The sequence below is a fragment of the Puma concolor genome, chromosome D2, assembly GCF_028749965.1.
Source record: "Puma concolor isolate L17-30 chromosome D2, mPumCon1.1.hap2, whole genome shotgun sequence".
NCBI lineage: Eukaryota > Metazoa > Chordata > Mammalia > Carnivora > Felidae > Puma > Puma concolor.
The window spans coordinates 86,199,810-86,216,682 of NC_141677.1; the positions used below are offsets into that span (position 1 = coordinate 86,199,810).

Here is a 16,873-nt window from a genome sequence, read left to right on the forward strand (position 1 = left end):
AGATGCATTCCGCCAATTGGTAATCAGAGTTTTAAAAACTCACCTGATAGTAAGTAGTGTTGACCTCTTTAAAAATCAGCTAGAGCTGTGGATTCGTGCTTGTTATAATTTTGGAGCTTTATGCCGCACGTATTTTAAATGACTTTTTTAACTTCAGAATTCTCAGAAAATTGACCGATTAGATGGTGCACACGCCCCAGAGTTGACCAAAAAAGTTCAGCGACACGCATCTAGCGGCTCCTTCCCACCCAGCGGTAATGAGCACCCTAAAGAAGACCTCAACCTGCGCCTGAAGAAACTAACTCATGCTGCCCCTTGCATGTTGTTTATGAAGGGGACTCCTCAGGAGCCCCGCTGTGGTAAGAAGCTGCTTTCACACGGACACGAGCAGAGTGGGCTCCACCGGCGTGGGGTGCGGCTGGGTGGGCGTGCTCTGGTCCTGCCACACCATCCCTCCTTCGCCTGTGTGGAGACAGCTTTAGGAAATCCGGAAGGTCCTAATTCCCGCTGACACTCTGTATTGAGGTGGTGAGAATCTGTTTTGCACCACAGACACAGAGAATTTCAGAACCCAGAGGCTTCTTAGAAGTCATCCAGTTGAAGATTTTTGTTTATGTAATAAGCACCCAGAGACGGAAAGCCACTCAGCATACTGGGAGCGGAGTTGGGAGGGCACTGCTGTTGTGTGAATGGGCTTTTGTCTGTTCAGTTCTGTTTGCTGTTAACGGTTTCCTGTCTCTCTTGGGAGTCTCTTTTTATTCACCTTGCCCAGATTGAGCGGTTTAAAACTTTTCAGAATTTTGGTGGTGGTTCTGTGTCTCCCCCTGGACTTTGGCCTTCCCTGTTGTCGCACGTCGAATTACGCGACTAGTGTTCAACTACTGCTGTCACTTCCAGCTTATAGGTGCTCTTGTTTTCTGTGTATGTGTACACCCACCCACCTACCCACACACACACACACACACATATACATGTATATGTACGCTTGTAATTTTCTCCTGAAGTAAGTTTTAGGGTTTATTTGACCCCTCTGGTATCGGGTTTATGTTATTTTCTTTTTCCTATGCCTAGTACAACATTATTCTGCTTCATAATTGAGCATTTAATGCCTTTTGATGATGCTGTTGAGAATCAGTTTGTTTCAACTATACAGGGGGGAATTTTTTTCAGATAGGTGGCAGTAAAATTGAGTGTGCTGTTGATAAGATTACTGCATGTCCAGTGTGACTTTATAAAAATAACCTAGCTTCTAGCATAGCTTTAATTGTAAATTCTTCCCTATATGGTTAGCAAATTACATATTAGATTCTGAAGAAGTCCAGTTTTAAAGATAAAGTTTCATGTTGAGTCCCATCTTAAAACGATAAAAGGCTCCTTTAGCTCTCACTTCTACTTGAAAAATTTCCTTGCTGGCATTTACGTGTCCAAGGATGCTTGCTGTTCAGATGTTGAAAAGCAAACTCTGTCTCTACCAGAGTTAACTCCAGGTAGCAAGAGTCAGTCTCTGTTGTGGTTGTTTGTTTTTAATAGAGGTTGTGGCTGGTTTACTTTCCCCTATCAGGCAGGAGAATCCTTTCTGGTGCTTTCTGTGGTGACCTAATAACAAGGACTTACAACGTGAGTCTGACGGGGTTTGTTCAGTGCCTTCACTGAAATGTGACGAGTAGTGGAACTGGCTGTCACGTGGATGCACCTGAATGACAGGTTCCCACGTAGGAAACCTGTAGTAAAGCCGATACAGTGCTCTCTTCTTTGGGTTCGAACAGGACCGTCCTCTCACTCTTTTCTGAGTGGTGACCTTACCAGATCGGCAGGTGGTAAAACCCGCAGCTTGGGGAAGGTGTGCTGAGGCAGCAGGGGGAAGCACAGTGGCCGGGTGTCACAGCAGGGGGGCTGCAGCCCAGTGCCACCCTTGGTGACGTAGGTACAGGTCAGTGACCCTTTCTGTGCCTTTGGTCCTTCCTTTGGTGGCATTGGGGTTGGAGCCAGTCTTGGGGATCCTTTTCAAATCAGATGTTGTATGATTATTCAAATAAATTAGAATTACCCTGAGGAATAACCATTTTTCTGCTTACCTCTTCATTAGACTTAACTTATAATGCATTTCTAGTCATTTGTATGTTAACTGGCATTTAGAAGAGTGTATAAAAAGCAAGTTAGAGTAAAAAAGAAGCTTTCAAACATTTTGGAACAATCTGAAAAACATAATTACAGATAGATAATAAGAGATGTAATTGGGGAATTCAAACAAGATTTTTAGATATATGTAATTTAACAGGTACAGTTTCATTTCAAACAAGTACTTGCTTTATTCTTTATAATTTTTATAACTATGTTTTTGACAAGTTTTTCTGTTTCCTGAGGTCTTGATTTGTGTAACAACATGTCTTTGTATCAAATATAGTAAGTAAGTGACGTATGGGAAATAGATCATTTTAGAATGTTGGTATTCTTTAATAAAACATCTATTCAAGGATCAGTTAGAGGGTGCCTTTCTTGTGCCTGTACCCTGCCACTTCCTTCATTGATGCTCCTCTGGCTCTGTGTCCCCCTTTGTGTGCCCTGCTACACGGACTCTGCATCTCGAAACCGTTCTCTTTCAGGAATGTACTCGACTTTCACCCTCTTCCTTTCTGAGCCCGCCTAGTGGACAATAGGTTTTGCTCTTGTGTTCGCACATCCGAGGTGAGGTACAAGCGGAGCCTCCTCTGTACAAGCAGTGACCGTCAGTGCTTGCGAACGCCACTGGCTGGTATTTCCATATTTGGAAAGAATTCCCTCGGAAGGCCCTGCTGTCAGTGGCAGCCGGTACTCCCCGTGGGCCCCCTCTGTGGAGTGGAGCTGCGGTGATGTTTGATTAGCCGACCCCACCTTGCTTTCGGGTAATCAGAAAACATGAATGTATAACATTTAAATTTTCTGTCAGGGAAACCTTGAGAGCCATTTCAGGGTCTGCCCTGGAGCCCCGCTTGATCTCAGCCCAGCCCTTTCACACTTTACACCCTGTCTTTGTGGCTCTCAGCTTTGGCTTCTCCCGGCAGAGCTGGGTAGTGTGTTAGGAGCTGGACGTGGCGATAGGGTGTCAGTTGTCAAAGAACTAGATTATTCTTAACTCTGTGCTCCTCAGGAGGACAGGAAAGAGAGGGCTCTCGTGTTTTAGGCAGATTTTCAAGACATACTGAGATGTACATCTTTTTAAACAGAATGTTAAATCCTTGAACATGCAGGTTAATTAAGTTATTTGGGAATTCTTGTATCCATTTCAGTTAACAAAGCTTTTAGCAAAGCAAAGCGTATTTGAACCACGGGACAGACTTTTCTTCTGCAGCAAAAGTCATCTAACAGGGTTTTCTTTTTAAATCTGACACAAACATTGTAGGTTGAGAAGTGGGCTTTAGGGTTTTATTGTTACTAGATGAAATGTACCAGTCAGGCTTATTGTTCATGCCTTCTGTCATGAGTAGAAATGACTGCAGACAGAAACGGTGGTTCTGTGACAGCTAAGTGGTTCTTCTACTTTTAAATATTTGTAATTGCGTGCATACGTTTTTCTTAAAAGTATGTAAATATTTTGTTATTGGAATGAAGCCTTCTCACTGTTTTATCCTTAAGCATAACATTTCCAGTCTGCTCCTTTAACCCTTAAAAACTGAACATTCCCCATCAATCTTTCTAGTCTGCATGTAATTGCCTAAAGCTAAAAGAAAGCTTTTCCTCAGCCAGTTACAGTAGAAGTGAGTTAATATATTGGCAACAGAATAACCATCAGCAATCAGCCGTTAGCTGTTTACTAATGAACTCCCAGATGAGCGAAAAAAATTTCAGAATCAGTGTTTTACTTCAGGCTGTACATGAACTTAACACTTCAGTTGTAGGGAAAGCAACTTATATGCCGTACAAATACCAGTGCTTCATCTCAGTAAACTGTAGATTTGAAAATTGTTTGGAGCTCAGTAGTACATCTCCGTTTTCGTAGTAAAAGTGCTTTTGGAGGACACCAGGTGAAGCCTGTTCTTGCAATTAATCACACTGAATTTTATGATTTGATTTTATTTAAAAATACTTGCTGATGCTGTGAAATCCTATAGGAATTTTGCACCTGAAGAACAGGTCATTTTCCAGTGAATTATGACTGTTTGAAAAGAAGGATGGTGTGTGAAAAGAGTAAAGTGGTACAAAGTATTGAAAAACAATTGGGAAGAATTAGCTTATGGAAAGAAAAATATCCTCTTTTCAGACAAGACGAATAGATTTATAAAAGAGTGGTATTCACACTCTTATTCTTCAGTACTAATGTCATAATAAGAAAACGATGTCAAAAAAGTACAGGACAGAAATGTGTCACAAAAGTATAATAAAATCACGGAACAAAGATTGTCACTATGGTGCAGTAAAAAAAAAAAAAAAAATCACATTACATACTTTGGGGAATGTAAATAGTTTTCAAAAGGAGACTGTCAGGTAACAGCACCAGATGAGAAAGACGCTGTCAGCCTGTTGACAGTTCCTATGTAACAACACCAAAGACAGCTTTGAAACTCAGTGTATCCAGTGTCCACTAACAGAACACATTCCTCCTCGACCTAGATAATTTATTCTGTTAAAGATCATATGGGCTGAGAGCTCCTGAAATGGACACTCAGGAAGTACTTCCAGAGCAACAGAAACCAAACGGCTGGGATTCAGTATGCTCACGGAGTGGTTAAAAATGACTGTTGTGATATTTTTCCCCCATCCAGTGTTCATTCTCATAGACTCACAGACCGCAGGGCTGGGAGGGACCGTGGAGGCATCCGAATCCGTCCCCTGATCGATGGGGATGTGCGGGAAGGTGGGGTGGCCATCCAGGGCTCAGCTGTTTGTCTCGTTGGTGGGTGGGGCAGGTTCTGGGGCTTTCTGACCAGCCTTATTTCTCCTACAACAAAATCATGCCTAATACTGAAGAGGAACATTGATAAAGAGAGACTTTTTAAAAAATTCACAAATGTGTTAAACTCTAAGCCCCACTTGAACACGTGGTTTATTTCAAGGTCAGATAAGGGGCTGTTGGAATTTGTTTTCTCTTTCCATGCTGTATAGCCATGCTAATTAAATCACGGGTGAGATTGAGGCAGACATCTTTGTTCAGTAGCTAATGTGTGTTGTGAATTAATTTAAAATCATGTGTAAGAGAGAAGCTAAGTTCTTTATTTTCTTTTTCTTATGCAGGTTTCAGCAAGCAGATGGTGGAAATCCTTCACAAACACAATATTCAGTTTAGCAGTTTTGACATCTTCTCAGATGAAGAAGTTCGTCAGGGCCTCAAAACCTACTCCAACTGGCCTACCTATCCCCAGCTCTATGTGTCTGGGGAGCTCATAGGAGGACTTGATATAATCAAGGTTAGAACTGAGAAGTCTGTACCTTGTAAAGAATTTTCATGTAGAGCACACTTTTGTAAGTGCTGTAATAAATGTAAAGTAGGAATTTCTTAAGAATCTCTACATTTACGAATATGAATCTGGAGTATATGCAAAGTATTTCTGATGAGATGGTTGATTGATATTCTGTGTCAGGGTACGACCAAGGAGAGTTGCTTTGTAGTGAACGTTTCTTAAACTTACACATGTGTTTATTTCAGGAGCTGGAGGCATCTGACGAACTAGATACAATTTGCCCCAAAGCTCCCAAATTAGAAGAAAGGTAAGTGTTTAAAAGTGTCAAATAGTCTACCATTTATTACTTTAAAAATATTTCCTAATTCTTAGTTTTTGCATTGCTCTTTCCATATAGAAACGAGGGATTTGTTTTCGTGTGCCGAGGTCATAAGAGTGTTGTTTGCAGTCAGACTAGTCATGCGAACTTGGGAAGGTCTCATTTGCACTGGAGAAATTTTTGTGCCAATTTAATGAGCACGTGGAGGATATTCTTCGTTTTTATAGAACGAAATGTCATTGTCTCGGTGGAATGACTAAGTTTTACTTACTTCTCTGCATCTCGGAGCCAGGCTCCAGCGGTCCCGGTGTTCAGCCTTCAGTAACAGCCCCTCCTTTCAGCATCATCCGGACGCGGGCTGTGAAGAGTGCCCAGTGTGAGGAGCGAGGGCTGCGCGTGTGGTACCCGCGTAAACACTTTGGGGGCCTCACGCTGCCTTTGTAACCATGATAACTTAAAATTCAAGGAGATTTGGAGCTGTAAAAATTGGTCTTTGTTGTATGAAAGATCTCAATCAGCTTTTAAAGATCTTATCTTATGGAAATTTTGGACTTTGGCCTGTAGGGAGACTTACAGGGATTTTTATTGTGATAAATTTGAATTAATGTAGAGGTTTAAAGAAGAATTTATTTTGAAATACATCCGTGGATCAGCCGTTCGTAGTTGGGGCTTGAGTCTGTAAGGCGAAGCCTCCTCTTGTAGTTTTCTTGCCATTCAGCATTTTGAGATAAAAGTGTTTAATAGTGAGCACCTCATTTATCTGTCCTTGATTAATAAACAGTGTCCCATGTGTGTCAAACTGACCTTTGAGTGCCACACTTTCTCAAATGATTTAGACCCTTTGCTGCCTTTTTGGTAGGACAGTGAGTCTCCTAGTGCCTTTGTTGACTCTGGGTCCCCAGTTGTGTTCTTTGCTGAATAACCTGGGTGGCTCACGAAGGCCAAGTGGCCTCAGAAACCTGCTGTGCTTTGTATGCGCTAGTATCTGCCTTCATTCTGTCTTGCTGCTGTTTATGTCCTCGTCTTCATCAGACCTTCTGTCTCGTTTCCTAATGTGCTGTGTCTGTCTATATTTCCTGTGGCCTCAGACTAGATAGCTGGAGTCCCATAGAGATTGCTGTAGAGATACACTTGTATTTTGAGTAATCACTTGAAGTGCTCCTGGCAAGCACAGGGCCAGAGCCTGAGTTCCTGGCTCTGGCGACGTCTCTGTGAGTCGGACGGAAGCGCTTGTTTTGGTTTCCTGGGCCCAGATAGTTGGGTCGCTGCAGGTGACTGACGGCGATCAGCACCATATTCTTTATTTCTGAGTTTTTCTGAGAGTCGGCCCATCGTACTCTACCGGAAGTGTACGTGACGAAGCCCTGAGCATGATTTGGGTGTTTCGTTTGTGATCACTTTGTTCTCTGAGGAGGTGTTGAGCTGTGAGTGACCCAGAGCACCGGTGGGAGGAGCATCTGATGACGTGACCACCACAGGTTGTCCTGACGCTGACTGTCCTGGGATTTGTGACTGACCCTTAGGCGGCACGCAGACGGCTGCCGCTCCTGACAGCAAGTGGGGGATGGCCTTTGGAAGATCGTACAAAGTGTGAAACGCAAAGTTAAGACAGGGGCGTTTGATGTGAGCAGCTGGCGTTCCGGCACTTAGCACCTCCCGTTCCCTCTGTGACCTTGTGAACATCGGGGAGTGTGGGGCCGTGTGCCGCCTCGTGGCGGAGAAGGGAGCCCACAAGATGTAGTTCTGGAAATTGTGGGTGGGCTCAGTGTACAGGCCCCTTCCTGAACAATTCCTTACTGAATTGGCTATTATTATTTTTTTAGTGCTGTGAGTTGATGGGCTTGAATTGCAACTCGAAGGAACATTCGTTGCCTTAAAAGCCATATTGTGTTTTATGGTGGCTCAGGGAGAGAATGAAATAAAGGAAAATGTCAATGCATTTGCTTGTTTAATACCACTCAAAGCTGTGAACTATCATCCTGCTATCCCTCAAATATGCATGTTACTCCTGAAGCGGAGCAAAAGTGGTGTTTAATAATTGAGCTGAGCCATTTTATATCAATTTTCTCTCTTCAGGCTCAAAGTACTGACAAATAAAGCTTCTGTGATGCTCTTTATGAAAGGAAACAAACAGGTAAAGAACTCAAAAATGGTTTTATTTGTAATTTCTTTTGATGCTAACATCTGCAACTAGGGGACGCTTAAATCTTTTCTCCTGGCTGTGGCTAATGAAGCTATAGTGGCATCAGGAAGTTATCCAGGCCTTAATTGGTGCTTATGGAGATCAAACAAAGTAATCCACATCTTGCCTGACTTCATAACATCAACATCTCAGCGGGGTGCGTTTCTCCTTGCTGCCAAACTTGGTCAACACTGTTCACCCTCTCCTGGTTCTGTTAGTTGCTGTCCCGTCCCGACTTGAGTCCCTGGGCTCGTGTAGTGAACAGTTGGGTCCACTCGCGTCCCGGGCAGGGGGAGCCTTGTCGCTGCCGGGGGCACCGGTTTGATGACTGAGTGAAAGTTTGGCAGTTCTTACTTGTAATGGGGTGGTTCCTGGAGCTTGTTGGATGAAGGAGCATACTGGCTGTGCATCGTTTTGAGGACCAAGTTAGATAAGAGCACTCCCACCGGCAGCTTGAGCAAAGCTGATTATCATTTGTATTTGGACTAGAACGGAGATCTCCAGAAACCAGGCTGTGTTCCCTTCCTTTATTCTCAGCCAGTGACAGAGGTAGGCAGGTGGGACAGAGTCTGGCTCGTGGCCCAGGGGAAGAGGTGAAAGCCCTGGGAGGCGAGGCTGGTGGAACGGAGGGACGGCAGTCCGTCTCTTCTGTCGTCCCGGGCTGCTTGCTTCACCTCCCAGGGCCTCACGGCCCCTTGTGTGAGTGTTCAGTGTGCTTCCCGGAGAACGAGGTTGTGATAGCGAGTGTGAAAGTTAACATAACTAATACAGTAAAACCAGCTAGTTACCATAAGTCGTCAACGTAACTGTTGCAGTGTAAGCAGTAACCGGGAAAATGGTGATACATGTCTCAGCATGCTGAGATCACAGATCAGGACCTAGCTTCTTTGACTGGCTCACTAATTTTATTAAAACAAAATAGAGGAAGTTAATAATTCCCAGTAGTGATAAAGTCATCTTTTTATATCTTCTTGGTGATTGTTTAAAGCAGGTTTTTATTCTCAAAAGAGTTTGTTTCTGGAAGTCAGCAAGTATTCATACATCTTGGGAGCAGAGTTCCTTGCGCTGTTGAGAAATGCATGTGGTGCTGAGTCTTCCCTCCAGGATCGCTAGGATTTGGGACCTGGCGGCCTGACAGAACCGTGTAGCCCTTCCATAACCTCAGAGAAGCCTGGCACTCTGTGACTCTATAACGTAAAGATACGTTTTAAAAACCGGGGAGTAAAAGTCCAGTTGGGAACAGGCAGGTGATGATCCCGCTCAGTGCAGAAAGGTTAGGTGAGGCGAGGTCATCTGAGAGCGAGTGGAGAAGGAACTCGAGTCTTGGTAGAGCGGCAAGGTTCCCCTCTGAGGACCGTGTCACCACAGAGACTGTCAGGTTCCAGGACACGCGTCATCCCCGGTGGGTAGAGCCTGAAGGAAGTCTGTGGGCTGAGAGTCCAGGGTGATGTCCGGATGGGTCAGGACTTGAAAGGGGGGTGGGGTGGGGATTGGTGGCCTCCTGAAATCCCAGCTGACCCACTGCTCTGTGATGCCAGAGGCACTGGGAGGCTCGTCACTAGAGTGCGCTGTGCCCACTGTGTCCCAGGGACAGAGCGTCCACAGGACCAGGCCAGTGGGCTGAGTAGGAAATGTAATCCATCTTTACATGTGTGTGTGTGTTTTTTTTCCCCCTTCTAAATTTAGGAAGCAAAATGTGGATTCAGCAAACAGATTCTGGAGATACTAAATAGTACCGGGTAGGTAAATCTTGTTTTCAAATGGTGTGTTAAAGAAACTTCAGTTATCCGTAGTGCCACTGATGCCTTTTGGTTGTTGTGGCTCTATCTGTATATGTTTATCTATTTGTTTTTGCTGTGGTGCTTTGTGAATGGTTTAACTTAGACCACAAGAGGATTTTTTGGACAGTATCAACTGATTGGTAACATAAAGGAGCTTCTTAGGCAATTACTGGAATAACTATTTGTCTGCTTTCCCAGAGGAAAGTTAATAACTGAGTTCTTGAACACGCACAAAGATATTTTAGAGAAATGTATTAGAGGTTTTTAATTTCCTTAAAAACTATTCTAGTTTTCAACATTTTATCAAATGCATAGGGCCCATGTACAGGTCATTCTGTGCATCTCAGAAGCAGGGTAAATTGAAGGCTGTGTTCATGCTTTTGATCTGCTCAGTGGTAATGCTGCCAGGTAAGAAGATTGCAGTTGATTTTTTTCTGATTAAAAACAAACCACTTGTTTGGAGATACTTCGCCCATATTCGGTAGAGTTTATCAAATGTATTTGCTTATTATTATTATTATTTTACTTATTTCACAACACTTTCTTTTTAATGTTCTTACTGTGCTAGCCATAGCTTGCTTTATTTAGTTTTTAAGTTAAATTTTTAGCCATAGCTTTAAAGAGATTAACCATTTCTTTGAAGTCGTGGGGAAGGTAATCTTTTGAAATATTTAGACATGCGTGGGCATGGTTGAAAGTAGTCAGTTGAGTAGCACAGGTTAAATACAACTCTGGGGACATGAAAAGCAAAGATTGATTTCTTCAAGTGATGGTGACATTTTACAGAGGAGAGTCTAAAGAGTCTTTTGTCATATGGTCTCTAGCCAGACCTTCCTCACCCTGCCCGAGGACAGAGCAGAGGCTGGTTTGCTTTTGGTCATCAGTTTTAATGGCCCCGTTCTCTGTCTTCTGTCACAGCTCCCCGGTGTGACACGCTCAGGCCACCTGTCTCTAGTGACAGCGTGTCCCCTCAGGGCGTACCTCCACGAGGCCATGGGGCCAGGGCACAGGAGCATCGGGCCGTCTCAGCTCGTATGTTCGGTGGAGAGTCGCCCAATACCTGTCTAATCCTGTTTGGATTTGCAAGTACCTGCTCCCCAGAACAGAGGGGCTTCTTTGGAGACAAAGCGCTCCCAGCTGCAGACTTGCTGACGCAGTCGGCTCTGCGGTGAGCGGGGCCGTGGGGACCTTTGCCGCTCTTCACCTTGAACAGACTGTCCTCTTGCTGAGAGCTGTCAGTTTGTGGAGAAAGCTCTGGCTTTTTATTCCTTCCCTCCGTTCTTACACTCCTCTTCGCCTTCTCTGCCCAAAGACACACGCCTCGAGGGGCCGTGTACCGAGCATACACGGAGGTATGGAGGTACTCTGTGCACAGAACTTTCAGGAGACGCATTGGCTGTCGTGACTGCACACACGCCTGCACGTGCGTGGGCCCGGTGCCTCTCAGCTCCCTTGTGGACCTGTAACTCGCACTTATCGTACTGTTCAGACTAGGAGATCTGCCTCCTTTAGTTCAACCTGAAGGGAAACTTACACTGGGTCTTGTTTTTTTTTTTTTTTTTTAATCTTCTCTTGCTTTCAGACAGTCCTGTTGGTACTTGGTGCTGATTTATCCTGTCATCTTGTTTTTTTTGACTGTTTTCTGCACCATGAACAGTTTTCTTGGGAACTTGTTTACTGAGTGAGATTTCCCTGTGAAGGTGGTTTTGGTTTTATGGAACCCGAAATTTATCTTTTATATGTGGCGTTTTCTTTGGCCGGTTTGTGGGACTGCACGTATCTCCGCAGTCTCCCTGCAGGAATTCAGTCCTACATTCATACTGATTCCTTGACCACCAAACGGTGAAGTCCTGAGTAGATATGGCTGGATTTCCATGCAGTGATTTTTCATTCATTATAACAAGTAGAGTTCATTGTACAGCATGAATCCACACCACTCTCACTGGTTTGTGCGTATTGAAAACAGCATGTGTGTTCTGAAATAAGTTCGCTTTCACGTGGGAAGGCACACCTCCGTAAGGTGGCGTCTGTTGGCGGCGGCGGCGTCCTGGGCGGTGAGCGTCCGGCCCAGCCCTGGCGTCCGCGAGCGGTCACAGACGTCAGAGCTGCTCCCCACTCCCTGAGCAGCTTCCAGGACATCAGAAGCAGTGGCTCCGGGGGTGAGGGCTGGGAACGGAGTGTTAAGGACAGACTCGTGTAAACTTGGGGTACAGGTCTAACCTGGGGTTGGCACACGGCCACACCCACTCCTGTCTGCCCTGTGTGGTTGCTTCTGTGTGATGCAGAGACTAGCCTCCAGGGCCTGCGTGTTTATGGCCTTGCCCTTTCAGAAAAAGTGTGCTGACCCCTATCTAATCCAGTATTGTCTAGAGAAAAGTCCAGATGAATTTGTACCTACCTGACAGATTGAGAGAAGTAAAGTCATTTCCATTTTTTAGAGTGAATGTCATTAGCAACGAAACAATTTACTTTTCCTGACTGTTTTTTCAAACACCAAGTAGGCTTTATAATTTTTGTTTAATACAGCTATTTCCTGTTAAAATGTTCTCTCCTTTTTGTAGTGTTGAATATGAGACATTTGACATATTGGAGGATGAAGAAGTAAGTTCTGTGTTTTATGTTTCTCATCCTTTGCCTTTAGTTTTAGTCATTAGGGTCTAATAGTAAGGTTTCAGAGTTTCTCTTGTTTCTGTAGGTTCGGCAGGGGTTAAAAACTTTCTCGAATTGGCCCACGTATCCTCAGCTGTATGTGAAAGGGGAACTTGTTGGAGGTCTGGATATTGTTAAGGTAAGGTCGGAGTTCATTTGGCATCCTAAAGATGGGAAATGTTGGCATGTTTGAAAATTACAATTTCGTATTGAACAGAAACTTTGGAGCTTCCCTGACTCCTTTCCTTCCTGGCCTCCTGTCCAGTCACTTCTGGCTCACTTTTGATTACCATTTCTTTTAAAAGATTTTTTTATCTTTATTTTTTTATTTACTTTTACTTTTTACATGTGTGTTTTTGAGAGAGAAAGCACGAGTGCGGGAGGGGCAGAGAGAGGGGGATAGAGAATCCCAGCAGGCTCCATGCTGTCAGCACAGAGCCCCATGCGGGGCTCCAAGTCACGAACCACGAGATCATGACCCGAGCTTAAGTCAGACACTCAACTGACTGAGCCACCCAGGCACTCACCCCGTGTTACCATTTCTGTGTCCCTAGTACCTTGTCCTCCCACTGTCCCTGTTGGATCAGGCTGTGCTCACCCATCCCCTGAGCCAGCCAAATCATCCCCCTGCTGTGGGGCCTTCTGCCTCCCCGGGTCTTCTGCACAACCTCCTTCCTCTCCCGAAGAGCTTCAGGCCAAGGCCAGAACTGTAACTTGGCCGTCCAGGATGCTCTGATGATGGCCAAGCTCGAAATGTGATTTTTACTCCCACGCTACTAAATCTGATGGAACTGTCTTCCGTGTTTTTAGCCTTTCTTTCCTCGTCCCCCCTCTGCTTTGGATATCTTGTGTTCCATAGTTACATGTGTTCTGTGCCCTTCAGGACCCTTGTTGTCTATGAATCGTGTATAGATTCTTGAAGCCAGAAACGTTTCGCTCCTGTTCCTGAAGTTCTTCTGTCCTTTTATATTTACGTTGTATTGTGTTTTTGTGTTATTTTGCCTCACCTGCACTGGGGTGATGGAGGGAAGAGCGCCGGGGCACGGGCAGGAGGCCTGACACCCAGTGCTGCCTGGTCCTGTCAGCTGTGTGGCAGACCTGAGGCCCCTGACCCCGGCTTCCTAACAGAACTGTGCGAGGCTGCTGTGGGCCTTCCCCACGTCCAGCTTGGCTCAGACGCTAGGAGATCGGTTAGCTCTGTCAGATCGTAAGCATGTTTAGAAACAATACCTTTTCTTATACACCCTTGACATCTTTGACCATTAATTTACTTGTTTAGTTTGCTTTAAGGAAACCCTCCGCGAATGCTCAGTGGGCAGGACTTTTCTGGGGCGCTTACACCTGATAGCGCCTGTGTGTGCCACGCACTGTTTCTTAGCCTGGTCCCGCAGGGACGCTGCAGTGCTAACCCCCCGGGAGCAGCACTGCTCCTAGTTAGGTTTTAAAATAAGTTTTAACTCCTACTTTGGTCTTGTTGGGAGGACTCGAGCCCAGCGCTGAGTGACATCAGCTCTGTGGGCCTGGACGTGTGGTGAACACGGGGCAGGGGTGCCGTCTGCTGTGGTTTCACCCACACCAGTCTTGTCTGCTGCGGAGTGCTGTTTGACATGGCGCTTCTGAAGGCAGCGAGTGAGGCATTTTTACTAGTAAAGTGTCTCATTCCTGGAGGAGAAGAACAGGCTTAACATAGTAGCTCTTGAATAGCCCTGAAGCAACAAAAATAGATCTGCATTTGTTATGTTATATATGTGTTTTATTTTTTTAAGACACAGTCTTCAAACCCAAATACTCCTGAGCCTGTTCTTGTCTGAATGTTTTATAGCCTGTACCTTAGCCATTGCTAACTCTTGGGAAGATAACAATCGATCAATCTCATTTAATTCTAAAGCCGAGCTGTGCAGGCAACTTCGTTTTAGGTATAAAACAGGATGTTACAGGACTCTTGATGTTCACCTGCTAAAAAGACACATCTGGACATTTGTGATATTGGTAACATTTTCTCCCGAGAAGATAACTGGGAACAGTTCTTAGGTTGCCATTTTAGTCCGTTTCCCACACAGCACGGTTCTTCCGTCTTTAGTTCAGCGGAAACATCATAGTTGCCAGGTGGGTTAATTCTGGCTGGCCTTTAAGAGCACTGAGTGCTTTTTGCTGTTGAATGGTTAGATAAAGAACTTACCCGGTAATTCAGTGACTCAGTCAATCTAGTGTCTTGAGAAAAATAGCAACTAATTAGTACCTATTCAGTGAGGTCATGTTATCACTACTGCAGAATGTTTGTTTACAGAGGGAATATTTAGATAAGGTCGGCGCACATTAGTGGTGATGATGATGGCGATCCCCGTGTGCCAGGCAGGCTGCCTTAGTGCTTAGGCCGTCCTCACAGCATCCTGAGTTCCTTGTCCTCAGTCGTCAGATGAGGGGACACGGATGAGAAGTTAGGTAATCTGCATGTGACGTCACAACTCGTGAGTCCTTGAGTCCAGATTCCACCTGCAGGCTTCTGGGCCTCTCCGTGAGCAGCATGGCCTCCTGCCCTCCAGGTCATGTGCTCAGAAAAGTCCTGCCTGGTCCTTTAGTGCAGTATGATGTGTGCTTGTTAATGAGTTAATGTTGGAAGATCCCAGAACATCGCTGAGAGTTGTCTGAGTTTATATGACAGAATCACACCTGATGGGGTTTAACCAGAGATGAAGTCACATGGAATTTAGTGTGTGTGTGTGTGTGTGTGTGTGTGTGTGTGTGTGTGTGTGTGTGTTTTAAGTAGGCACCATGCCCAACGTGGGACTTGAATTTACCATCCTGAGATTGAGAGTCGCATGCTCTACCGACTGAGCCAGCGAGGTGCCCTGATTTTCGTGGTTTTATTGATGGATGTTCATGCTGCTTAGTAATAACCTGCGAATTTACATCAGATTAAATGTTTGTCTTAAACTAGAAAATCTCATTCATCATTTATTGTCACATTTTAAATTTGATGGCTGTGTTCCAGATTTTAAATCTGCAAGATAGCACACAACATTTCTGGATTTGTATGTCTTTTTAGTGGTTTTTGGCCTCTACATGTACACTTTTACACTCGTAGTACTGCGGCCTTTCCAGGCTGGGTTGAAACAGTGAAGCCTGTGCACCACTCGTGGGGCTATGGGCGTTTTGCTCTAATTGCTGTGTTTGTTAATGCTGATCACTCTGTTGGCTTTGGAATGCCTTTTAAAACCTCAGTTCTGTAATCTGATAGTGTTTATGGCATAATAGTGAGTTTCAGCGTGTTGGTGAGCTAGAGTTTTAGTCCAGTGAAGTGTTTCTTCTGGTCTCTGATAACGGAAGCAACCTGTGATTGTTCTTCAGACGTTTCCATTTTTCATCTGTCCGCATACATGTTGTTTTTGCTTTCTGTTTTCGTCGTTAGGAACTGAGAGACAACGGTGAGCTGCTACCAGTGCTGAAAGGAGAGAACTAGAGGCTTGTACGCTCAGCGCCCGACTGTTGCGGGAACCACTTGGTCACAACTCCGTGCTCAGAGGTGGGCGAGGGGCAGAGACTGCGCCTCGCCCCGTTACGCTCTGTGTATTTCACAAGCTTGTGCTAAATACGTGTATGTGTTGTTTTGTTTTTTCCACCAAACAATGCAATAAACATCTTCAAAATCCAATTAAAAATACTTGTGTAAAGAAGGTGTGTTTTTACGATGATGTTAAACATGTAGTAATTAGCCTGCTTTAAATTTCTTTTTCGAAATACACGGGCACCTTGTCGCAGTTCAGAAACGGCCGGTTTCAGGAAATTCAGAACGGTGAAGCTGTCTGAAATCCACACTAATACTTGGAAGAGCTCATAGACCAAACCAGTGGCTCCCCTCAATGGCCAAAGATCTCTTTACAGCTTGGAAAAATTCAACTGAAAATTTTCCTCTGACAGCATCCCTGTGTGAGGCGCTGGTGAAGATCGCACAGGCCGTGTAGGGCTCTGCAGACGTGGAGACTCGTTTCAGACAGCGCCGGTGGTGTGTTAGCTGGCGGCGGGCCAGAGGAAAGTGATTTCTCGTGAGCGCGTTGCCCTCACTTGCTCCAGGACAAGGAGAAGAACGGGGTGGGCCGGGGGATGACAGTCATCAGTGTGTGTTAAGCACCACAGTTTATTTTAGTCATTATGCTGAAAGCATTGATTTAGCCCTTAAATAGGCTGAGAACATCCTGAGGTCCATGAAAATTTCAACAGTTTTGATCCTGACTCTCACATATTTAAAAAATAGTTGCTCTGTTGGGCCTTTGTTGGGCGTGCCTCAAACAGGTGGCTGAATTCACCTCCTGGGTTTGTAGATTGTGTTTGGTGCCCATGGCGCAGGTTTTCTTCATTAGATTTTCCCAGCTTGTTGGTCTGGGTGGTTGAGGCTCCACAGAAGTGTCTGGTGATCATAAGGAAAGGGTGCAAAGGTCAGCAGTTTACATGAGAAACCAGAGGAAGTGCACGAAGATCTAGTGAAGTTATTAGCCTTTCACCAGGACACGAGCACCCGGCTGTTTCCTTGCTCTCTCTGTGTAGAGGAGAGATCTGATGTCTGTTGTAT

The 16,873-nt window shown here is 44.9% G+C and overlaps 1 protein-coding gene across 2 annotated transcripts in view; it reads left to right on the top strand.

The window, feature by feature from the left end:
- GLRX3 (glutaredoxin 3) overlaps positions 1-15,965 on the top strand; it is a 32,000-nt gene extending 16,035 nt beyond the window's left edge. Inside the window, exons 4-11 of one of the 2 annotated variants that reach the window (XR_015241928.1) lie at positions 158-359; positions 5,209-5,381; positions 5,621-5,682; positions 7,771-7,828; positions 9,563-9,615; positions 12,219-12,258; positions 12,333-12,445; positions 15,716-15,965. Coding sequence is in view for 1 of the 2 variants with exons in the window: in XM_025917907.2 (XP_025773692.1) it covers positions 158-359; positions 5,209-5,381; positions 5,621-5,682; positions 7,771-7,828; positions 9,563-9,615; positions 12,219-12,258; positions 12,353-12,445; positions 15,716-15,766 (732 nt within the window). In the remaining variant the exon portion in view is untranslated. The remainder of the gene's footprint in view (positions 1-157; positions 360-5,208; positions 5,382-5,620; positions 5,683-7,770; positions 7,829-9,562; positions 9,616-12,218; positions 12,259-12,332; positions 12,446-15,715) is intronic. The other variant, XM_025917907.2, reaches the window with a different exon arrangement.
- Positions 15,966-16,873: the final 908 nt, after the last annotated feature.